The 25,501-nt window shown below is 43.8% G+C and overlaps 1 protein-coding gene across 2 annotated transcripts in view; it reads right to left on the reverse strand.

Annotated features, from left to right (window-relative positions):
- LOC124544753 (ceramide phosphoethanolamine synthase-like) overlaps nucleotides 1–25,281 on the reverse strand; it is a 78,641-nt gene extending 53,360 nt beyond the window's left edge. Inside the window, exons 1-4 of one of the 2 annotated variants that reach the window (XM_047123416.1) lie at nucleotides 25,125–25,281; nucleotides 24,599–24,781; nucleotides 24,256–24,411; nucleotides 14,688–15,043 (exon numbers count right to left, since the gene is read on the reverse strand). In XM_047123416.1, coding sequence (XP_046979372.1) covers nucleotides 14,688–15,043; nucleotides 24,256–24,411; nucleotides 24,599–24,775 — 689 coding nt within the window. In that variant the 5' untranslated portion in view covers nucleotides 24,776–24,781; nucleotides 25,125–25,281. Of the gene's footprint in view, nucleotides 1–14,687; nucleotides 15,044–24,255; nucleotides 24,412–24,598; nucleotides 24,782–24,943; nucleotides 25,098–25,124 lie in introns of those variants that run through there. The other variant, XM_047123415.1, reaches the window with a different exon arrangement.
- Nucleotides 25,282–25,501: the final 220 nt, after the last annotated feature.

Here is a 25,501-nt window from a genome sequence, read left to right on the forward strand (position 1 = left end):
TATATGTTCCAGCCAAGCTTTTTTTCCTCCTCATCACCACTATGTACGTTCTTTTCTTCAATCCACTTTACCTTGAGCATTCTTCTCCATAGCCACACTTTGAATCTTTCTAAATTTCTTTCTACTGTTTTAATAGTCCATGATTCATTACTGTATAATACCACACACTAGACAGAACATTTACAAAATCTGTTCCTCAGCTTCACTGAAATTATTCTAGATGTTAATAACAGCATCATCTTTTCAAATACTTTAACATACACCATCACTGACTAACACAATGAGAGTCTTTCACACAACAGTGTCATTCCAATCATTTAACAGCATGGATAGGATCATTCTGATGCAAGATGGTGCTTCTATACACATTGGACATCCAGTGAAGCAGCTACATCTACATCTGCATGATTACTCTCCAATTCACATTTAAGTGCTTGGCAGAGGGTTCATCGACCCACAATCATACTATCTCTCTACCATTCCACTCCCAAAAAGCGCGCGGGGAAAAACGAACACCTAAACCTTTCTGTTCGAGCTCTGATTTCTCTTATTTTATTTTGATGATCATTCCTACCTATGTAGGTTGGGGCTCAACAAAATATTTTCGCATTCGGAAGAGAAAGTTTGTGACTGAAATTTCGTAAATAGATCTCGCCGTGACGAAAAACGTCTTTGCTTTAATGACTTCCAACCCAACTCGCGTATCCTATCTACCACACTCTCCCCCCTATTACGTGATAATACAAAACGAGCTGCCCTTTTTTGCACCCTTTCGATGTCCTCCGTCAATCCCACCTGGTAAGGATCCCACACCGCGCAGCAATATTCTAACAGAGGACGAATGAGTGTAGTGTAAGCTGTCTCTTTAGTGGACTTGTTGCATCTTCTAAGTGTCCTGCCAATGAAACGCGATCTTTGGCTTGCCTTCCCCACAATATTTTCTATGTGGTGTTTCCAACTGAAGTTGTTCGTAATTTTAACACCCAGGTACTTGGTTCAATTGACAGTCTTGAGAATTGTACTATTTATCGAGTAATCGAATTCCAACGGATTTCTTTTGGAACTCATGTGGATCACCTCACACTTTTCATTATTTAGCGTCAACTGCCACCTGCCACACCATACAGCAATCTTTTCTAAATCACTTTGCAACTGATACTGGTCTTCGGATGACTGCCGAGACATTTTGGAAATGCTAGAATTATCATCCGTCCTTTCCCAACAGCCTAGCTGTCTAGATTGCCTGCTCTTAATTTGTGTGATTTCTGGCTGTTGGGCTATCTGAAAGATGGCAATTTTAGTGTTCCGATTAAAAATATAGTTTAACTGCAGGCATGCATTGCACAACACATTCTTAGCATGACCCCCAAGACTCTCAGATGTGTTGTGGGACATGTTTCTCAGTTTCAACTTGGAGCAGATGGTGGACATAATATTGAACATGTCTTGCGCCATCTTTACGGCAATTAAAAACTGATTTCGTCATTGTTTTTTATGCGGTTTTTGGCCTCAGGACAATCCTTTCCTGGAAAAACGTTCTGTAGACATCTGCTGCTGTCATTAGGACATATGAACATCAGTGGATGACCCACTCCTATGATTGTAGAGCCAGTATTTGTTATCAGGGTCATTCAGCAGCCCGAACCACAATAAATTTTAGAACTGATTCAAGAAAATTGATGCAAAAAGGCAAGAATAATTTATCAGGTAAGAGAGTCGGGTTTAAATGTAGCCTTGTACGGAAGTGAAACATGAACAATAAACAGTTCAGATATGAAGAGCACAGTAGGTCTTTTAATACACTTGTACAGAAGAACGTTTAAGCTTAATTAAGATGAACTGAGACAATTTGAAGGTAAAATTATGACACAAATAGACTAAAGTATTTTCTGCACAGATGGAACGGCTTGCACAAATTAGACTAGCGTAGGGAGCTGCAACCAACAAGCCTTCCGATTGATAAAATGCACATTTTATTACCAAAAAGTTTAATAGGTAGCAAAACAAAAATCACAAATGAACTTCCTTTTTTTACCTACTTTCCTACATAATCACCAATGTTCTCAACACATTTCTCCATCCATGTTACTAATTTCAATATGTCCTATTTGTAAGAAGTCCATTTGGTTGGAGTACAGCCATCTGTGGACTGCTGATTTCACTTCCATTCCTGTCACAAAGCATTGACTGGACAGGAGTTTCTTCATGGGACCAAACTGACAAAAGTCCGATAGTGCAAGGTCCGGAGAGTGTGGTGGAAGTGGGAGCACCTCCCACCCAAATCTGAGGATTTTTATCATGAACATGAGCAGCAACATGTGAGCAAGCATTGTCATGAAGTCTGACACCATCAACATTAATTTTGTTGTGTTCGTCACGAAGGGCATGACAACTTAACCAAAGTTTTGATGTAGACTACAGCATTCACAGTGGTCCCACATTCAGCAAATTTCACCAATAACACACCATGAATATCCTGGAACACTGTCACAAGTACTTTCCCAGCAGACTGAGTCACTTCAAATTTTGTTCATACTGGGGAACCAGCAAGTTTCCACTCCACTCAGGTCTACTTTGTTTCAGGCGTGCAGTGGTACACCCACAATTATTTCTTTCAAAAAATCATGCCCTTCTGTGGTGTGATGCATTAAATGATCAAAATTTATCATTTGCTGGCACTTGTGTTCATCTGTCAGATACTTAGGCACCCATCTAGCACTAACTTTATGGAATTTCAATGTGTCATGAACAATATTGATTACCGCACCATATGAAGTGTTGAATTGCTGTGATAAGATTCGTAGTTGCACATGACTGTTGTTCAAAATTGCTGCCTCAATGGCTCCGACATTCTGTGGAATTGTAGCTGTTACCACCAATGCCAGCAAAGCTCTGGTAAGGGACAAAAAGAAGAATGGGAGACAGAGGAAGAAAGGTAAGCAAGATGCCCCATCTAAGGAGCAGCTTGATGACCCTGAACACAGGGTACAATGATGGGGGAGAGAGACCCCAATGTCAATCATTTAGAACAGGTACTCTATTAAGAATGCCTTGGAAAGACTAGCAACACAAAGGGCAAGAGAAGCACAGAGAGACAGAAACACAGATAAGTCTAATAGACCACACAAGAGGGAGGAAGGAGAGTAAAATAGCAGGCAGGGTGAGGACTGGGCTGCACTACCAAGCCCAGACAGTTGCAACCTTATCTGGGCAGAGGAGGCAATAGAGTTTTCTGCCACCCCGTCAATAGGTGGATAAGGTCAATCGACCCTCCCTTAAAGAGGATGGTAAAAGCCTGCTTCACATATAAAATGTAAAATTATGTCAGCCACTGGGGCACTGTCCCCTAACACCAGGTGTAATGAGTCAGGGAGATTAAGAGTCTGTTACAGGGTGGTTCAGTTGGAACAGTCCAGAAAAATGTGGACGTGACAATGACAGTGGGGTGGGTCCTCAATACAGAGGAGATGACCACGAATCAGAAGTATAGCCGATGCGGAGCCATCGAAGGACAGTTGAGTTCTTGCGAGAAGCCTGAATGGAGGACCTCCACAAACTCAGTCTCCTTTACCACCCATAGTTAGTTTGGTCAAATCAGAGTGAGCTATTCTATATTCCAGACACCTACAACTTGATGGCATATTATCAATCAGAGGCCTGTTTCCAGAATACCAATCTCCAGAGATGGTTTACTGGTGGCCTGTTTGGCCAGGCTATCAGCGAGTTCATTCCCCTGGATCCCAATGTGGCCCAGAGTCCAGACAAAAGACAGACTGCCCACACTGTTCAATTGCATACAGGGAATCATGGATAGCAATGACCAAGGGATGGCAAGGGTGGCACTGGCCAAGAGCTTGTGAACTGCTCAAGACGTCTCTGCAGATGACAAAGGATCCACTAGTGTACAAACGGATATGCTCAGGATAGATGGCTACCAACTCCACAGTGAAAACACTACAGCCATCTGGCTAGGAAAGCAGTTCAGTATGTCCCACTTGAGTACAAGCAAAGCCTACATGACCAGCAACCACTGAGCCATTAGTGTAGATGACTTCTGAACCCTGCGATGTGCCAAGGATGGAGAAAAATAGCAGCAGAGGCCTCAGGATGAACTGAGTCTTTCAGATCATGTGGTAGGTCAAGACAAAGCTGTGGCTGAGGGATGCACCACAGAGGAGTACATAAGAGTGGTGGTAGAGGAAACAACTGAAGTATTGAGTACAGACCGAATGTACATTGCGATCATATTCCCTGATCGGTGTCACTGTTGGGGAAGATGGATTACTGTGTTTGGAAAGATGAGATGGTAGTTCACATGCTTAGCGAGCTGCGAACATGGGTAGCATAATTGACAAACTGTTGTTGGCACCTGATCTGCAATGGAAAGACCCCAGCCTCCACAAGTGAGCTGTTCACAGTGCTACTTCAAAAGGCTCCTGTCGCAAGCTGAATCCCACAATGGTGTATCAGTTCCAGTAACCGCAATGCTGATGCCGATGCCTAACCGTATGCCAGACTCCCATAATCGAGGCAGGATTGTGTTAGGGTTTTGTAAAGCTACAGAAGGGTAGTGTGATTTGCAGCCCAGCTGGTGTTAGGCAGCAAAGTGTACTAGCACACTTGCTTAAGCTCGCTAAGATGGGGAATCCATGTCAGCCCAGAATCGAAGACCAGTCTTAAAAAGCAATGTCTCGACCACATTGAGTAGTTTGTCGACGAGGTAAATTCTGGTTGTGGGTGAACAGTACGACGGCAACAGAAGTGAAAGACACGAGTCTTGGTGGTGGAAAATCAAAAGCCATGGGTGAGGGCCCTCGCCTGCACCTTTTGTATGGCACACAAGGATCATGATAATGGGGACCTCACTGCTAGTACTAGATCATTGACAGCTACTAGAAAGAGAGGGACACTTTGTACAAAGCCCTGTGGGGCCCTATTCTCTTGGATATGGGGGCTACAGTGTGAAGTACCAACTTGATCCAAGAACTTACTGTGAGACAGGAAGTTTTGAATGAAAATTTGAAGCAGACCCTGGAGACCCCACTCATGTAAGGTTGCAAGGATGTGGTGTCATAAGCCTTTTGCATGTCAAAGAAGACAGCTATAAGGTGGTGTCATTGGGCAAAAGCTGTTCAGAAGACAGACTCCAAGTAAACAAGATTATCAATAGTGGAACAGCCTTATCAAAAACCACCCTGCGATAGAACCAGAAGACCCCGAGACTCAAGGACCCAATGTAGCCATCGGCTCACCATGCATTCAAGTAACTTATAGAGAACATTGGTGAGACTTCTTGTGTGGTAACCGTCCACCTCTTAGAAGGTGCTTACCTGGTTTCAGTATTGGGACAATAACTCTTTCTCACCACTGTAATGGGAACTCATTCTCACTCCATATGTGCTTAAAGATGGCAAGGATTTGACACTGACAATCCACCAATAGATGGTTGTGGGGTTGTGGATGCGGTCAGGTGCTTGAACTGTATCAGGGCTGTGGTTGAGGACACTGATTAATTCCCCTCACTGAATGGAGTATTATATGGCTCCAGATGGCATGTAGTAAAAGATACTTGTTTTTGCCCCAACTACTGTTTTAGGACAGGGAGATTGATAATGTTCAGACGCTGAAATTTCAGGTTAGCGCAGAGCAAAATGTATGGTGACAGACTCGGTGTCAATGTAGACAGTGCCATTCGAGGTGATACTAGGTACACTTACAGGTGTCTGGTATCCAGAGAGACATCTCATCTTAGCCCAGACCTGCTAAGGAGAGCCTCATGATCTGATAGTTGAAACGCACCATTCTTGCTTCTGTCTCTCTATTAGGTGGTGGATCGGAGCATGGAGCCATTTAAAGGCAATAAGGTGCTCCATCAAAAGGTGCCGCTTACAGCATTAGAGAGCCTGCCTGTGATATCAAATGGCCTCTGTGATTTCCAAGGTACTGTCTTCCATCAGGGTGGGCTCGAGGAACAGGGGATCACTAAGTCAGCTGCTGAAAGAATGGCTGTATTTGTATTCTGGACTGCCTGATCAATATCTCCATGCAGTTGGGAGCCGAAGCCAACAGCGGAGATGAAAGCATCTCAGTGAGCAATGTTGAGAAGCCATCTGGGCAGGCATCCAGGGGAGTGACAACACCAAGGCAGGGACAGGAACTTTGGGAAGGGGTCACATCACACAGGTCATCGTGGACCTTCCAGGGGATGGATGGGAGATGACAAGGGTGCAAATGGAAAGGTATATCACAGAAGTATGTGGGAGTGCCAATATTCAAGAGGCAAAGGTCAACTTGTGCCAGGTCAACTTGTGCCACTAAGTTTTTGATGTCTTTACTGCAGCCAGTGACCATAGTTCCACCCCATCAAGGGTTATGGGCATTGAAATAACCCAAGATTAGGAAAGGTGGGGTAGCTGAGACACCAGTGCGAATAGTATGTTACGAGACAATTATCAGGATGGAAGTAAACACTGCAAATGGTAATATTCTGAAACGCCCTTAATTGAATAGCCACAGCCTCCAAAGGTGTATCATGAGGCACACATTCACGATATAGTGTGTATAAAACATATGTACAAACTCCGCCCAACACGCTGTCATTGGCAGCATGATTCTTATATCATCCCCAGTATCCACAAAGGGCTGCGGTCTGCAACATTGAAAACCAAGTCTCCTGAAGGTCAATGCAGAAGGCAGGAAAAATGCTTAAAAGATTTCATAGTTCAGCCAGGTGTTGGAAAAAACTGCTACAATTCCACTGTGGAACAATGTTGTACAGTGAGGCTATGAAGTGACCAAGGGCACAGGTTATGCCTTAGGGTCACCTGTTGCTACTTATTGAGGGGTTATGGCATGAATACACGCAGGTTCTGGGTCCTGCAGTGTGGTCCGAACCAGGTCCTAGAGATCGTCTGAATATCTGCCTCAGCCGCAGGAATGGACCAGATGGGATCTGGTGGCATGGAGGCCATCAGTATGTCATCCTCCTTAGAAGACTTTTTCTTGTCTTTCCTCTCCTTAGATGATTTCAATAATTGCAAGGGCTTTTCTGTATCAGTTTCAAGTAGAGATGATGTTCGTAATGTCCTGCAACCAGCAGCCTGTGACTTCTTCAGCCACTGGCTGGCACCTGGTTGCAGACCAGTGGAAACCTAAGAAGAAAATGTCCCGAGCGACGCCTTCCTGGTGAGAGAAGCCAGAGGAAGGTGATTTGTCTCTGGTTGGGAGGTGGGGGCCAATGTCCATGGTGGATGGGAAGCCACTGATTGCAAAGTAAGTGTGGGGGAAGCAGCAAGAGGGGAGCCCCCAACAATCACAGGGGCAGGCATGGTTGTGCAGCCCTGAGGAGATGTAACAGTCAGGAGCACCAATGCCAAAGGGGACGATGTCATAGATGTAGCATATAACATTAGTTGACATGGTGGGTGCAGCCACTGTTACTTCTTCTTGGCCTATAAGTAACCGTGTTTGTCCAGTCTTGTACTCTTGAATTTTCTTTTCACTCTGGAAAACAGTGCAATCTGGTGAGTAGGGAGAATGGTGCTTTCCACAGTTGACACAGATGGGGGAGGTGCACACAGAGCATTCACATGTAGTGCTTGTCTACAATCTTTTTAGATTGCAACATGAAGGTGTGCTAAAATGCCAAGCAGTTGAAGTACCGCATATGGAAGTATGGCGTGGGGGCTTGACATTGACACTGTGTCAGTATACAATCACCTTGTCCTTTTCAGGCAATGAATCACTCTCAAAGGCCAAGACGAAGGCCCTAGTAGCAACCCTCTCGTCCCTCGGCCCCATATGAACATGACAGACGAAGTGTACACCCTGTCGCTCCAAGTTTGCATGTAGCTCATCATCAGCGTTTAAGACTTATCTTCTAAGTGCTCCGCATAGAACAAGGGCTTTGTCGTCATGAAGGAATCATTCCAGTTCTTATACAAACAAAGTATTGTGGGTGATAATTTCACCGGCCAGTAATCCCCTTGCCCCAGGAAAAATGGGCACCCACAACAGGATGGCTACTGTGTTGGAGTTTGGGTGTATTACTGTATTTATGGGAAGGGTTCACAGCTGGAAAGGCACAAAAGTGGCACACACACTGCACTGGACGACCTTCCCTGCACAATCCACACTTCTGGACAATTTTGAAAATTGTTGGCAGGTCAAACCCAACAATGGAGACCATGTGTTTATTAAAAGTTGTAGAATATGCTGGAAGCGGAAACTCGAGGCTCAATCATAAACCAGGTCCAAGCAAGGTCGCCACCACAAAAAATTATCCAAAGGAGAGAGAGAGAGAGAGAGAGAGAGAGAGAGAGAGAGGAAGGAAGGGATACCGGAAGTACAAGCATACAGCATGGAAGGGAAGTAATATTGCAAAGGCTGGAGCCCCATGGTAGCCAAGCACATACCTGCATAACAGTTGTGAGCCCCCAGAGGGAAAATGGCTCTGAGCACTATGGGACTCAACATCTTAGGTCATAAGTCCCCTAGAACTTAGAACTACTTAAACCTAACTAACCTAAGGACATCACACACACCCATGCCCGAGGCAGGATTCGAACCTGCGACCGTAGCAGTCCTGCGGTTCCGGACTGCGGCGCCAGAACCGCACAGCCACCACGGCCGGCCCCCAGAGGGAGGGAGGGGAGGCACATAATTTTGCCCTCATGGTTCTTATACAAGACTAACATTGGAAGCAGTAAGATCATTGTGCAGTCTGTCACAGATATCAATGCTCGTAACATCCTTAGCAAAGCATAGAACATACTAAACTTGCACAAGCTCCACAGAATGATTCAACTAGTTTCCTACTTAGTTGGTTGGTTTGTGGGGGGTTAAAGGGACCAGACTGCAATGGTCATTGGTCGCTTTTTCCAAAAATCACCCACAGAGAATTAAAAACGAACAACAGAAAAGATGTCAGACGACACAGGACGATAAAGACTCACACAGAGATCAGACAAAACAAATTAAAATCTCACAGAGTGTGACGGTGGTTGGCTGACCATAGAGATAAAAAAAGGAAAAGCCAACCACAGAGAACACATTAAAAACTCCGTTTAAAATCGTAGGCCAAAGGCCAGAATCAACACAAAACAATAAAATAAAACAGAAACACTCAGACTAAATGATAAAACACCCCTGCCCAAATAAAACGTGAAACTAAGTCAGCCATAGCCATAGCAGGGTCATCAGTTAAAAGGGCAGGGAGCGTATCAGGCAGCGCATATGTCTGCCTGAGCACAGCTAAAAGTGGACAAGACAATAAAATGTGCACCACCGTCAAAACCGCCCCGCAGCGGCAGAGGCGGGTCCTCACGACGCAATAAATAACCATGCGTCACCCGGGCGTGGCCAATACGGAGCCGACAAAGGACAACGGAGTCGCTGAGAGTGGCTTGCATGGAGGAATGCCACACAGTCGTCGTCTCCTTTATAGCACGGAGTTTATTGGGCATGGTTAGATCGCGCCATTCAGCATCCCAGAGTGCAAAAACTTTTCAGCGGAGGACTGCTCGCAAATTAGTCTCTGGGAGGCCAACGTCCAGAGATGGTTTACTGGTGGCCTCTTTCGCCAGGCGGTCAACATTCTCATTGCCGGGTATCCCAAAATGGCCTGGGGTCCAAACAAAGACCACAGAGCAGCCGCAACGGGCAAGAGTATGCAGGGACTCCTGGATAGCCATCACCAGACGAGAACGAGGGAAACACTGGTCGAGAGCTCGTAAACCGCTCAGGGAATCACTACAGATCACGAAAGATCCACCTGAGCAGGAGTGGATATACTCTAGGGTACGAAAGATGGCGACCAGCTCAGCAGTGTATAGGCTGCAGCCAGCCGGCAATGAACGTTGTTCGGAATGGTCCCCTAGAGTTAGCGCATAACTGACACGACCAGCAACCATCAAGCCGTCAGTGTAAACAATGCCAGAGCCCTGATACGTTGCGAGGATGGAAAGAAAGCGGCGGCAGAAGGCCTCCAGAGGGACTGTGGCCTTCGGGCCCTGTGCCAATTCCAGCTGAAGGCGAGGGCGAGGCACACACCATGGGGGTGTACGCAGAGGTGCCATGAAAGGAGGCGGAAGAGGAAAGCCCCAAGCCCGGAGAGAAGCTCTCAGACGCGGACCGCGATCGTACATCCAGCCCTGGGCCGACGTTCTGGAAGATGGACGTGCGACTGTGGGAATAGGAGACGATAGTTAGGATGCCCGGGCAAGCTAAAAACATGGACAGCATAAGCAGCCAGTAATTGTTGGCATCGTAACCGCAGTGGAGGGACACCTGCCTCCACTAGTATGCTGTCCACAGGGCTGGTACGGAAAGCACCAGTGGCAAGGTGTACCCCGCTGAGGAGGATTGGGTCCAGCACCCGCAACACAGATGGAGATGCTGAGCCATAACCCAGGCTCCCACAATCCAGACGGGACTGGATTAACACCTAGTAGAGCCATAACAGGGTAGATCGGTCGGCGCCCCAGCAGGTGTGGCTCAAGCATCGCATAGCATTTAGATGCCGCCAACACATCTGTTTAAGCTGCCGAATGTGAGGCAGCCAAGTCAACCGGTCATCAAAAACTACACCCAAAAACCTGTGGGTCTCCACCACAGCAAGAAGTTCGCCGTCAAGATAAAGCTGCGGCTCCGGGTGAACAGTGCGTCGCCGGCAGAAATGCATAACGCAGGTCTTGGCTGCTGAAAACTGGAACCCATGAGCTACAGCCCAAGACTGCGCCTTACGGATAGCGCCCTGTAGCTGACGTTCAGTAGCTGCAATGCCCACAGAGCTGTAGCAAAGGCAGAAGTCGTCAGCATACAAGGACGCTGAGAGACGTTCCCACCGCCGCAGCGAGCTCGTTAATGGCTATTAAAAACAGGCAGACACTTAAAACAGAGCCCTGTGGCACACCGTTCTCCTGAACTCGGGAGGAACTATGGGAGGTCGTGACTTGCACACGGAAGGTATGATATGACAGAAAATTGTGGATAAAGATCGGCCCCGAAGACCCCATCCATGAAGTGTAGAAAGGATGTGATGACGACATGTCGTATCGTACACCTTCCGCATGTCGAAAAAGACAGCGACCAGGTGCTGACGGCAGGCAAAGGCAGTACGGATGGACGACTCCAGGCTCACCAGATTGTCGGCGGCGGAGTGGCCTTTACGGAAGCCATCCTGAGACTCCAGAACCCAGTTCAACTGCCGGCTCACCATCCGTTCAAGCAACTTGCAAAGAACGTTGGTGAAGCTAATGGGACGGTAGCTGTCTACCTCCAAAGGGTACTTCCCGGGTTTCAGAATGGGGATAACAATACTTTCCCGCCATTGCGACGGAAACTCACCCTCGACCCAAATACAGTTGTAAAGGTCGAGGAGCCATCACTGGCAGTCCACTGAAAGGTGTTTCAGCATCTGACAGTGGATGCTATCTGGCCCAGGAGCGGTATAAGGACAAGCGGCGAGGGCACTGTGAAATTCCCACTCACTGAATGGAACGTTGTAGGATTCAGGATGGTGGGTGCGAAAAGAAAGGCTCCGACGTTCCATCTGCTCTTTAATAGAGCGGAAGGCCAGTTGGTAATTGGAAGAAGTGGAACTCAGAGCAAAATGCTCTGCCAAGCTGTTGGCAATTTCGTCGGAGTCTGTACAAACTGCTCCATTCAGTGAGAGCGCAGGGACGCTGACAGGTGTCCGATAGCCATAGAGGCGTCGGATCTTGGCCCAGACCTGCGATGGAGAGACATGGAGGCCAATGGTGGACACATATCGCTCCCAGCACTCCTGCTCGCTTTGGCGGATAAGGCGGCGGGCCCGTGCACGCAGGGATGTCACTTGTAACGCTGTAGCGCCCGCCAGCGATCTTTAATCGCCTTAGCAATCTCAGGCGACCACCAAGGCACAGTCCTCCTCAGAGGGGACCCAGAAGAATGGGGAATGGAAGATTCTGCGGTAGTAACGATGACGGTGGTGACGGAGTGAACCACCACATCAATGGCGGCATTAGAGAGAGGCTCAATACCCTTTCATAAGCTGCCCGGTTCTTATAATAATCCCGATAGCCACGGAGGGCGGGGGTTCGCATTGCTGGAAACCAAGTTTCCTGAAGAGCAATGCAGAAGAAAGGGTGAAGGCTGATAAGTTGTCAGAGCTCAGCTAGATGATGGAAGAAACCGCTGCAGTTCCACTGGAGGATGATATTGTCCATGTCCGAGAAAGGCGTGACGGGACTGGGAAGGCAGATTACGCCGCTGGGTCACCTGCTGCCTCCGACGGAGCACCCGTGCAAGTTCTATCCATTGCATCTGAGGGACCGGCGAGATCGAGGTCCTCAGCAGACGCAAGAATCTCCACCTCATCCTCAGACGCAGAGCTTGTAGGTAGCGGTGGAGTAGGTGCCACCGCAGGTGCCTTGGTCTTACGGGTCTTCAATGTCGTTTTCTCTCACTGTTCCTTTGGTTGCCGTTGTTGAGAGGGCTTATTGGAGTCAGTCTCCAGGACCGAAGATGATCGCGAAGCTCGACGACCAGCCATCTGTGGCTTCTTCAGCTACTGGTTGGTGTCTGCTGTGCCGCTGGTAGGAACCTGGGAAGGGAGTGACCCAAGGGATCCCTTCCGAGCGAGAGAAGCCGAAGAAGACTTACGCTTCTCCGGCTTAGAAGTGGGGACTGGTGTCCCTGGTGGTTTAGTGGGTGCTGATCCCGAGGTAGATGGTGTGGAAGCAACAGCGAGAGAAGGGGCCCCCATCGTCAAGCGGGCAGGTGAGGTCCTCTGACTGAGAGCTGACTGTTTGTGGTGTAGCTAAAGGAGCTGGAGCAGGGGTGACAGTGGAGGCGTAAGATGATATGCGCACAGGATGTAGCCGTTCAAATTTCCGCTTAGCCTCGGTGTAAGTCAGTCGGTCCAGGGTCTTATATTCCATGATTTTGCGTTCTTTCTGTACGATCCTGCAGTCTGGGGAGCAAGGTGACTGAGGCTCTCCACAGTTGACACAGGTGGGAGGCGGAGCACATGGAGTATCGGGATGAGATGGGCGTCCACAATCTCGACATGTGAGGCTGGAAGTACAGCAGGAAGACATATGGCCAAACTTCCAACACTTAAAGCACCACATTGGGGGAGGGATATAGAGCTTGACGTCACAACGGTAGACCATCACCTTGACCTTCTCCGGTAATGTATCACCCTCAAAGGTCAAGATGAAGGCAACTGTAGCAACCCGATTGTCCCTCGGACCCCGATGAACGCGCCGGACAAAATGAACACCTCTACACACTAAGTTGGCGCGCAGCTCATCATCAGACTGCAAAAGGAGGTCCCTATGGAAAATAACACCCTGGACCATATTTAAACTCTTATGTGGTGTGATGGTAACGTTAACATCCCCCAACTTGTCACAAGCAAGTAACCTGCGTGACTGGGCAGAGGATGCCGTTTTTATCAAAACTGACCCACAGCGCATTTTGGACAAGCCCTCCACCTCCCCGAACTTGTCCTCCAAATGCTCTACAAAGAACTGAGGCTTCACGGATACAAAGGATTCCCCATCAGCTCTGGTACAGACGAGATACCTGGGCGAATACATGTCACTGTCATTCATTGCCTTTCGTTCCCCCCGTGGTGTGGCCAGGGATGGGAACGATTTGGGGTCATAGACGTTAGCTTTAAAATGAGCCCTCGAACGCTTAGAGACTGCTGGTGGCTGGCCACCAGCAAGAGATGATGTGCCACACTTCATTGCATGTCATCCACCCTGATGCCACCTCCTCCGACCAAGGGCCCTCCCCACGGGCACCACCCAGCCACAGCAAGGGCCACCTGGCAGGATGGCCATTGCCGGGAGTCCTGATGCCCCAGGGAGATGGGCATCTACTCCTTGGCATACATGGGGAGTAAACAGCGCAGGCATCAGTAGAGCGATCCCTGTGTTGTCAGGGGGCTACAATCAACAGGGTACATGGCGGCCCAACCACAACGGACTGGCTACCGTGCTGGATCTTAGGTGCAAAAATGTATAATATCGTCATCGCAGCTAAAAGCAACACTTCAGCGTGGGAATCGCACCCAGGGACGGATCCTCACCCAAGAGTTGGAAAACGAGCAGGACACCATTGCAACGACGAGAAAGCCGGCTAAAGGTCTCAATGCACGACAGATACAGTGCACCATGTAAGGCGTCCTTCCCCAATTGGCTCGCTCTTCAGAACAATTTAGAAAGATGGAGGTCAAACCCGAGAGGGGACCATCACATAAGGCCGAAACATTTGAGACTCCTTTTAGTCGCCTCTTACGACAGGCAGGGCCTATTCTTACCCCCGAACCCGCAGGGTGGTCCTACTTGATATCCAGCAGCCCATCTTATTAAGCATTGATACTGCCTTTCCGCAGAGAGCACTTATTAGTGCACATCTAAACAGTTATGGCATAACTTTATGTCCACATAAGGTCTTCTCCCAGCTAGTCAGTCACATCATAAAGAAATGATATGCTACGCCAATAGAACTGCCAAGTTTTTGCAAAAAAATTGAAATCACCTTCGAACCTCTAAAAAATTTCTTAAAACACCAAAGCTCTAAATGCCACATTAAAATACATGTTAGGAGCATCACATTCTCACAAGTGATAGAGCAAAATGAACGTAGCAGTACACAGAGCACTCTCAATCAATCCTAGATAGCATTCCTACCTGTGCTTATGCATTGCCAGCACCATGAGCCATATCAGGAGCAAAAGTGTTCCAGTCCATTCACACATTCCAAAAGCCCACGGAATATGTGGAACATTATCGAGGAAAATGTCTGGCAATGGAGGATATTTCTTCATATCAGGTACACGGTCATGTACTATAACCATCACGAAGGATGTGATCCAAGTCACAACAAACAAGTATCCTAAGCTTATGAGGGCTTTCCATATCTCTGGTTGAAGTTGAGTAGCACGACCATCCTCAGAGAGTGGCGGTGAGTGGTTTGCTGAATACTGCTGCTGCTGATCGAGGGGTGTGCTCCCACCATACAGGTACAAGAGTGAGTCTCCATTGCCCTGCAAGTAGAAGTTTTTTTACAGAAGTAAAATTTATGCTAAAATAATTTTATTGAGTACATGTTTTCTACATATTTTATACATGCCTGCACATTTTATATGCCTGTCTGTACACCTGTCTTTCAGTTAGCATTGTAGTAAGCAGAGTGGAGGGAGGGAGAGGGAGAAGTTTTATCTCTACGCTCCTATTCAAATGGGTCAAATAGCTATCTCTTTTAGGGTAGTTGGTGAGGACATGCAAGGGAAGAACAAGGGATGGGATGGGAGAGGTTGTAAAAGGAACAGTATAGCAGTGTGGCATTGTTGGGCAAGAGGCCCAAGCTGTAGCATCGGTTGGCTGATTGCAGAGATTTGCTTTCTTTGTACACACTGGCACATTTCCTTGCCAAATATGAGTGTGTCAGTGACTGATGGCTGCATGTAGAGCTTACAAAAGGGTATACACTAAGACTGTGCTGGAGCAGAACATGCAGGTGAACACAGACACAGGGTAGGAGACTACTGTAAGAAACGCGGAGTAAAGCACAAGGGAAAGATTTTCAATAAGGGAAATAGGGTCATTAATCTGTAATCCTAATTTTTAAACTGCCAGTTTGGTGGAAAACTTTCATACACGAGTGGATTTATATAAATATCTATGGCTGGAATACTTTATAAATCTAGATTCCAATCCTGTACCAGTGTGCAACTACTTTTAATAATAAATTTATGCAGTTCTCTGCTACTTCTAACAGCACCAATGATGATTAAAGGAAGTTGGAGATGAAAATGTTCAAAGCAAGCTAGGCAACACTAGAATGAGATTTTCACTCTGCAGCGGAGTGTGCGCTGATATGAAACTTCCTGGCAGATTAAAACTGTGTGCCCGACCGAGACTCGAACTCGGGACCTTTTCCTTTCGCGGGCAAGTGCTCTACCATCTGAGCTACCGAAGCACAACTCACGCCCGGTACTCACAGCTTTACTTCTGCCAGTACCTCGTCTCCTACCTTCCAAACTTTCTTTCAGGAGTGCTAGTTCTGCAAGGTTCGCAGGACAGCTTCTGTAAAGTTTGGAAGGTAGGAGACAAGATACTGGCAGAAGTAAAGCTTTGAGTACCGGGCGTAAGTCGTGCTCCGGTAGCTCAGATGGTAGAGCACTTGCCCGCAAAAGGCAAAGGTCCCGATTTCGAGTCTCGGTCGGGCACACAGTTTTAATCTGCCAGGAAGTTTCATAGGCAACACTAATTGATTTAACTATAAAAACAAGTCAGATAAAGGCAGCAATTACATTAACTCATTAATGCTACCTGCCAATCAATGTCAACACTGCAACTCACACATTCCACACAATACATCAATAAGAGTTCAGCAGCACAGTCTGCAATCTCTATCTTTACTTGCCTCCAAAAACTTGATTGTCCACAAATGTTGCATTACCTACAGAAATGCTATGTCCAACTGTAGATTAGACTCACAAAAATTTCCAAGGTTGTACTGTTACTGCACTATGTGACCATAAGCTGCCCTAAGACTCACTTCACAAACACACATCTTCAAAACCAGAGCTCCTTCCTATTGTGTGTGGAACTTTGAATTCATCTCACTCCGTGTCCTCCCTCCTTTTACTCCCGACACTCGAACCCCCCGTAGTATATGTTCTCCTACAACTACTGTTAGCTTGCTCACAATTTGCTGCTGCTACATACCATGCTGCGCCATTATTTGTGATGTTCACCATTACAATTACAACAACCCTTGAAGCAACAGTCCAAATTAAGTAACAGATGTATAGGAAGTATGCTCAAGTACATATCAAAAACGATATTAAATACTACATAGTTTAACAAATTATTTCTTGGAAAATTTAAAGTTAGTCACTTTTGCTATTTGAAAATTAATCATCATTTGGTCACTATGTAAATGTGTTAAGAAATCAAAAATGTAAAGGTAACATAATAAAATATACTCGAAATCTAATGCAATGATGAATGTACGGCATGTAATCTGCATGTGCTCAAGATTAAAGTAGGGCTGTGAGAAAAATGGAAGAATGTAACTTATTTCATTTGGTCCAAGTTCCACCTCAGTCAGTCATCTGTACACTTGTATTCTGTTATGAAGATAAGTTTCCATCCATACAAGAGGTGTCCCATTAATGCCATAACACAGTTTGGTAAGTAGAATTCTGTGATCCACACAAAGGCATTGTCAAGGTCACAGAATATACCTACAACATAATGTATTTTCTTTAACTCTTGTAGCACTTTATTTGCTACATCTTTTATGTATGTATGTATGTATGTAGTTTATTCCTGTCTAATAGTACCACTGTGTGGACGTTAATCCAAGACTACAGCACTTACAACTACCTCTAGGCCCTTAATGTCAAACTACTTTTTTAAAAGACAATTTTTTACTACCATTTTCCATTTATGGATGCTATTGCTTGTCCCGTAGAGCACAATTGGTGGAAGAAGCGACAGAATGTGAGGGTATCACTTGAATGGCTTGGCCAGTTTTGTTTGCTCCCCAGGATTTATACATGTATAAAACTTTCTTGGATTCCCTACTGCAACTAATCTGACACCTCCCGTTATTGCAAGATGCTCTTCTCAGTGGGTTGAAATAGCATCCTCAGAGCCCCACTACTGGTCTCATCAAACTGGTTTGGAAGAAAATGGGAGTATGGCTGTATGTGCAAAAAATCAAGTCAAGTCCCAGGCACTTCAGGTTAATGAATGTTGGGTTGAACAGTTTTTTGAATGCTGTACTACAACTGAGGACATGTGGATACACAAGCTTATTATAAACAGTTTCCAGGCCACTGGCAAAAAGTATATTCCACATCATAAAGCAGTTAGGAATAGCTTCAACAAGGTTATGCCGGCCTAACTTGAAAATTACTGTTTACAGAGATTAACACTAACTTCCCACGTCGTCGTACCAACCGAAGCCATGTAGAGTACTCTATATCCAATTTTGGACTATTTTCCACAGTAAAATTCCCTATTATGATTGAAGGATACAGTGCAACGACAACTGACAATTTGCTTTTAGATCAAAGAAATGGGAATTTGAAGCGACATCATTCCAAATGCAAAGCCAGTAAGCTAACCGCTGTACACCTCGCTCAGCACAAGCTGAAAATTACTTGAAAAAACCCAACAATCTACCACTTCTTTTATAACTTTATTCGAGAGCAGCTTGGGCTTTCGTCCATCTTCAATTGGCATAATAAATCTGGAAAGCAACTTTCCATAAATAAAGTTTTTATAAAAGAGGTCAGTTCCCGTATTTCTTCAAGTAATTTGATCTACAGCCATGGCGTTACAAAACCAGTAGCACAGATAATGTTAAGAGTGACAATTTGATACTAAGTCAGTTCCAGAGTCATGCACAGATAGCACAATTAGAGTGTGTTCTATACGACAGACAGAATGCAATGAACTTCTATTACAATCAAGACTTTCCACATCCAATCATTTCAGCAACGCAACATATCAGACTGGTTGTGGTGGTATACATATTTGGCCACCAATACCTCCCGACATCACACAAACATTTTTGAAAATGTAGTGACAATTGAAAATTGACTTTAATTTAGATTGTGTTTATTGTGAGTGCTCACCTTAACTAACGGTCAAAATAGAGTCAGCACACACTCTGCTAAAGAGTGAAGGCAACTGTGGTAAATTTATTATGGACTGTCAAAAATATATTGAAAGGGGGGGGGGGGGTGGCAGGGTGGGAGACGACCTACACAATAAGAAAAAAATCATTTCACAAAAATGACAAGTATTTGCAAGCTATTACATCAGAAACCATTTATGATGGACCATACATGTTACAAATATTTTTTGCTTAAAATGGCCACTTCTGTCATCTCCCAGAAGATTTAGTTTTCCTCCTACAACATCTTTAATAGCCTACCAACAAATCACCAGAGTTTGTCATGCCCAGCATAAAAATTCACCCTTCATAAATTTTTACTGTATTTCATTCATACAAATATGAAAGACAGATTATATACCGAAAGTCCAATCCCTCACCTGATTTATTGTAAATTATTAACATGACAAATTTAAATACAGTGTGTTTGCCCCATGATTGCAAAGATTGCTGTGAAAGTTTTATTATAATATTGACAAATGGTAACTTTGTGGCGAAAATTTACCTTGTCAACAACAGATGCTTCAAAGAGTCTAAGAAACGAAGCAGTAAGAAATGCGACAATGTTTTTCAGACTATCTCACATTAAAAAAAGCATAATGGTAAACTGAAGTTCATGAAGATCACAGGAAGGGAAGTGTGTACTACAATAAAAGGAATCTAAACACTCACTCACTGTCCTTAAGAACTTTTTGACCAATCACATGCATGATTCAGATATTAGAGCTGAAACACACACTTCAAAGGAGTGGAAACAAGGAAGAAAACTGGAGCAGAGTTTTTTTGTCTCCATAGTTACAAGCAAAATTAATATATTTTCTGTTTAAATGACATGAAAATACAGCACACAAACCAGGAGTACCATTTTCCTTCATACAGATGTTGCACAAGCACAGTATCTATGGTTACATGTTAGTTACCATAAATATGAGGAAACGTTGCTATGACAATGAGAGATTTGAATGTATGTGGGAGGTAACACTGAAAACATAGTAAATTATATGGTGGTTACGAATTAAAAAACACTGAATCATTAACCCAAATAGCTTTTGTGCATGTAGCCATCTTGAGATGAAACAGCTTTGCTTCATAAAAGCAACTGTCAAAACAACGAACAGAAATGAGTTAAAAATTAGTTACTGATTACACAATAAGTGAAAGTTTGGGGTCAACCAAAGCGTCCAATTCCACCCATCGGCTTTGATCCATGACGTAAGGCGGCTGTTGTGTGTGAAGTCACTGAGTTTAGTTTGCGAGAGTAGCGTGTTTGTAGGTGTTGTTTTGATGTGATCGGTGGTGCGTTTTTGTGTTGTGTGTTAGGTGATGTTTTAGGTTTAGTTTGTGTGTGTGGCGTGTTTATTAAGTGGCATATTGTTGCGGTCGGTGGTTATCTCTGGTGGTGTGTTTATGGGTAACGTGTTATGTGGCATATGGGGTTCACTTCCATGGTAGAATTGCACATGTGTGGTATCGGTGGTGACTGTGCTTCCAGTGGAATATTTTTCAGGGAGTTAACGATTTTGGTTTTGTTATGTTGATGTCATTGTAGTTTTTTTTTTTTCTGTTCGTTGTGTGTCAATTCTGGTAAATCGCTTTGTTTGTGTCTTTGGTAGGTATGGATATGACTGACAAGGTCAACAGTTTTCAGTTGTCGGCGATGATAGGGGCCAGTGCGTTGTCTCTAATAAAATTTCTTCAGCTGTTGACTGAAGTTGTGAAGTGTTCTGTGTGTCGCGAAGAAATGAGGCTTACTAAAGTTCTGGCATCTGGGATCAGGGACAGCTATATGTGGAGATGTCGTAAAGATAACAGGTCAAGGGAAGTGTTTGATTCCATTGGATATTGTTTTTAGTTGATTTTTTTAAGGATGTGGTCATTTTATTTTATCATTTGGTTTAGTGGCGTGTGTTTATTTTTAGTTTGTCCCCACCCAAAAACCCCCAATTTCTCCCACTTGTCCCATTAGTTTCATTATATTTTTGGAGGAATATGTGTTTGATGGTTTTTCGATTTATTTTTGTGTTTGTTGTCATGTTTACGTAACGACGTCAGTCGCAATATGGGAGTTTCCACCATACTGGTCAAAGCAGATGGGTGTAATCGGACGTTTCCATTAACCCAAAGTTTGTACTTATTTGCAGATAAAAATATTCTAGTAGTTTCTTAGGCAGGAATATGGCAGATGTCAATAACAGTGATAATATTCTTACAATAAACCACTGAAAATAACATGGGATCTAGACTTCACTCTTAGATGCAACCAGAAAGAAATAACAGGACAAATGAGCTTGAGACTAAGCCAATTAATGTGAAAGAGTTACAGACTGCTGCTGTTGTGGTCCTCAATCCAAAGACTCTTTGATGCATCTCTCCACACTACTCTATCGAATGCAAACCTTTTCATCTCCGAATAACTACTGAAACCTACATTCTTTTGAACCTGCAATTCAATCTCCCCCCCCCCCTCCTACTTCCCTCCAACACTTCATTGATCATCCCTTGATGTCTCCAAATGTCCCCTATCAATCGATCCAGATCTAGTCTAGTTATGTCACAAATTTATGGTTATATGATATAATCATCTAATCTTCAGCTTCTCTTGTAGCACCATGTTTCGAAAGTCTTAAGTGTCTTCTTGTCAGAAGTGTTTATTGCCCACATTCACTTCCATACAAGGCTACACTCCAGACAAACACCTTTGGAAAAGATTTCCTAAAGCTTTAATCTATATTCTATGTCAAATTTATCTTCTTCAGAAACACCATTTTTGCCATTGCCAGTCTACATTTTATATCCTCTCTACTTCTGCCATCATCAGTTATTTTGCTGCCCAAACAGCACAATTCACTCATTACTTCTAGTGGCTCGTTTTTTTTTTTTATCTAATTCCCTCACCATTACCTTACCTAATTCCACTGCATTCAATTATCCCTGCTTTGCTTTTGTTGATGTTTATCTTATTTCTTTTGTATCAAGACACTGTCCATTCTGTTCAACAGCTCTTCCAAGTCCTTTCCTGCCAGACAGACTGGCAAATCTCAAAGATTTTATTTCTTGTCCATGAATTTTAATTACTTCGCCAAATTTTTCTTTGGTTTCTTTTACTGCCTGCTCACTGTACAGGATGAATAACAGCCCTTCTCAATCATGGCTTGCCTTTCATGCCCCTTGACTCTTAACTACCATCTGCTTTATGTACAAGTTGTAATAACCTTTCGCTCCCTGTATTTTACCTCTGCAACCTTCCAAATTTCAGAGAGTGTTCCAGTCAACATTTTCAAAAGCTTTCTCCACATCTACAATAGCTGTAAACATAGCTTTGTCTTTTCTTAATCCATTTTCTGAGATGAGCTGTATGATCAGTATTGCCATGCATGTTTCTACATTTCTCCAATGCTCCAACTCTGAAGTTGGCTTTTACCACTTTTTCCATTCTTCCGCAAAGAATTCATTTTAGTATTTTGCAACCATGACTTATTAAATTGATAGTTTGGCAGTATTCACATATGTCAGTACCTGCTTTCTTTGGTATTGGAATTATTACACTCTTGTTGAAGTTTGATGGTATTTCACCTATCTCATAAATCTTGCACATGAGGTGAAGTAAAGAAAGGAAGATCACAGTTTAATGCCTTGTCAACATTGAGGTCATTAGAGACTGTGCACAGACTCAGAATGATTCCAGGATGGGAAAGGAAATCGGCTGTGCCCTTTCAAAGGAACCATCCTGTCTGGAGGGATTTAGGGAACTCACAGACAACCCAATTCAGGATGGTCAGATGTGGATTTGAACCTATGTCCTCCTGAGTACGAGTCCAGTGTGCACCATGTGGGATAGTTTTGTCACAGATGACTCTTTCAAGGACATCAATATTCCTGACAGAATGTAATCTACTCCAGGGGCCTTTTTTCTATACTTAGGTTTTTCAGGGCTCTGTCAAACTCTTCTCAAAGTTTCCTATCTCACATATATATTCCCTCTTCCCATTTTATAATATAGCCTTCAAGTTCATTTCCCTTGTATAGCCCCTCTATATACTTCTTCCACCTTCATGTCTTCATTCTATGCTTTCGCCTACTGAATGTGATGACGGATTATTATTCAAGCCTCTAGCATCTATGTTCTGTGGAAAGTGAAGTGCCCAGTAAATATTGAAAACAAATTTAATTGTAGAACAAAGGTAATAAGATCAAAATTACAAGAATGTGCAAAAATTATAAAAGAGCACAAAACCAAAAAATCAATTCATTTACAAGTTTGTTACCAGGGACGACTGCCACAGAATTTAAACTACTGCACAATCCACACAGGAACACAAGTACTAACATGTATGTAAAGTAACAAGGCTTCAGTGAACTTTGTGTAGTTATTTGAAAATAGTGTGCAATGATTGAACTGGTTGTACAGAATACCATCTATCATATGTATTAAAGAAAATTACATGTGAGCTAACAAATGTAGTTATAGGGACACATGAAAGAGGAAGCAGGGAATATGTGGAATTATGGACATTTTACTATTACATTCTCTGAAGTTTTACAGAGAGGAGAATTGGGAACACAAATAGAATCTACTGTAATGAAAATGTCAACCTGTTCTGATGCGAGGCAAGCATTCCTGACTATCTACAAAGCATATTACAATGCGCTCCCAAATATTTTGCTCTTCCTAACCAGTGTCTATTACACATAGCACAGTTGTTAAAAACAACAAAATCACATGATCATTTCTAAGATTTCCTGATTGGCTAGACACACTAACCTTTTCATAATGACAAGAGCTTGTCATGTACACTTCAAGCATCAGTGTGAAGTTATGTGGACAATACTAGTTACTAAATATTTATCTTAAACAGGAAGGGAAAATGGTTACAGTTTAACATCCTATTTATGACAAAGTCGTTAGAGTTTGAGCACAGGTACAATTTGGTAAACAAGTGCTTTATTCCGCATACCAGTTCCCAACGATATTCGAAGATAAGTGTAGGGAAACAACTGCTTAAATCTGGGATGCCAGCAATAGAAGAGGCTTACAAGGGAACATGTGAATAAAATGACAAGAAAGGCTTAATGCTTTTGTATCTAACAAAGAAAATAATCTGGCAGAAGGCAATTCTGACAAAATGTGTCTTCAGAAACTTTAATGTATGCTACACACTTTAGAATCCTCCATATTCCAACTTGCTAATGATATTTTACTATCTCAAGACCATTTTCATTGTTTCACAAAGTGTGGAATTGCTCAGTGACAAATGGTCCATTGTACACAGATAACATTCTACAACAGCTCATTTAGTCTAGAGTCTGTGCAGATCAGCATAATAGCTACACAATCAAAATATGAGCTCATACAACAGTGATTCATCATATTTTATCCATACAGAAGTTCAGACAGTGAGGGGGTTATACAAGTGTTTCACGTATGTGTATTTCAATATAAACAAATGCTCTGGCAGACGACTGGAAGATCATACTACGACAAGAACATCCTACTAAATTGTGTATGTTTTCGAACTAAGACCTAAAACAAACCAGAAAATAGATAAGGTATCAATATCTTACCTCCACACGGGACACACACAGTTGGTTTGGAAGAAAACCAGTGCACGAAAAATGCAGGAATATACCTGGGTCATAGCCCAAAGCGATAATAGCCTGTTGGTTCTGCAGCTGTAGGCGTCGGATGTCTGAAATTAACTTCTTCAAAACGCCAACACGCTAAACATGTAAAATAATAAATGTGTCATTCATATTGGCCAACAAAATGTATTATACACTGTATCATGTACATTGGTGTTTTTACCACACTGCAACTGGTCAATTCCAGCACAAAGTTTGTTCAATCATAACATGAAAAAGATCCGAATTTAAATAATTCAAAATTAAAAAAGGTATTCTACGTTACCTGGGGGCACTGCTGAAAAATTTCATGACGTATATCTTCCTCAGTTAACAGCAGTAGAGCCCTGCCATCTATTTCGTTCTCAACGAATTTCTTAACTATTATTTCTTTGTGGTCGTGGGATTCTAACCACTTCGCAACACTGTCAACTGTCCATTCCAAAACTGTGCCAGGTGCCATATCTCACTGTTACAGAAGGAAACATAATTTAAATAACTCAAGTGACATTTAAACAATTAATAAACTTTACAGGATAATCAAAGAGCATTTTTGTCTCAAGAAGGAATGCATCAGAGAAGCTGTCGCTAACGATAACATCACTGTTTACGGCACTTGCTATACAGTTACCATTAACACGAACGAATCAATTCATGTCGCCAAATTTCCAGCATCTTGCACTCCTGCGCAATGACAGCATTTTGACACATGCTGCTTTATGTTGCGTCAAAGATACACTCAAAGATATACCGCGACCTTGTTGCGCTTCTGTTATGTTTCAATGCTCCCGGAAGTTTAATACCTTTCGTACCTCGTAGAGCTACTGCTGCTCCACTCCAGTGAAACTGTGTCATGTAGCGGTTTGCTGCCAGTGGTCTACTGCGCTTACAGTTTTCAGTACAGAACCACTCACGGTCTAAATGTGATTCACCACTGCCATCACCTCGTACTGTAGCGGGCGAAGGTTTGTGCTCCTTATCACCCGAGATGAGGCATGCGGAAGCATTAAGTAAACAAATGTCGTACTGTTGTGACGCGCTTGGTACACCTACTGTATCATATGTTCTTAGATAGCCATTTAAGTTTTTAATGAAATAATAAAACAGCAATAACAGGAATAAGATACGTACAAAAGAGCAGTTTTGTGAAACAGACCTGAAACACTAAATTGACACACATATTGGACCT

Source organism: Schistocerca americana, chromosome 8 (assembly GCF_021461395.2).
Source record: "Schistocerca americana isolate TAMUIC-IGC-003095 chromosome 8, iqSchAmer2.1, whole genome shotgun sequence".
Lineage (NCBI taxonomy): Eukaryota > Metazoa > Arthropoda > Insecta > Orthoptera > Acrididae > Schistocerca > Schistocerca americana.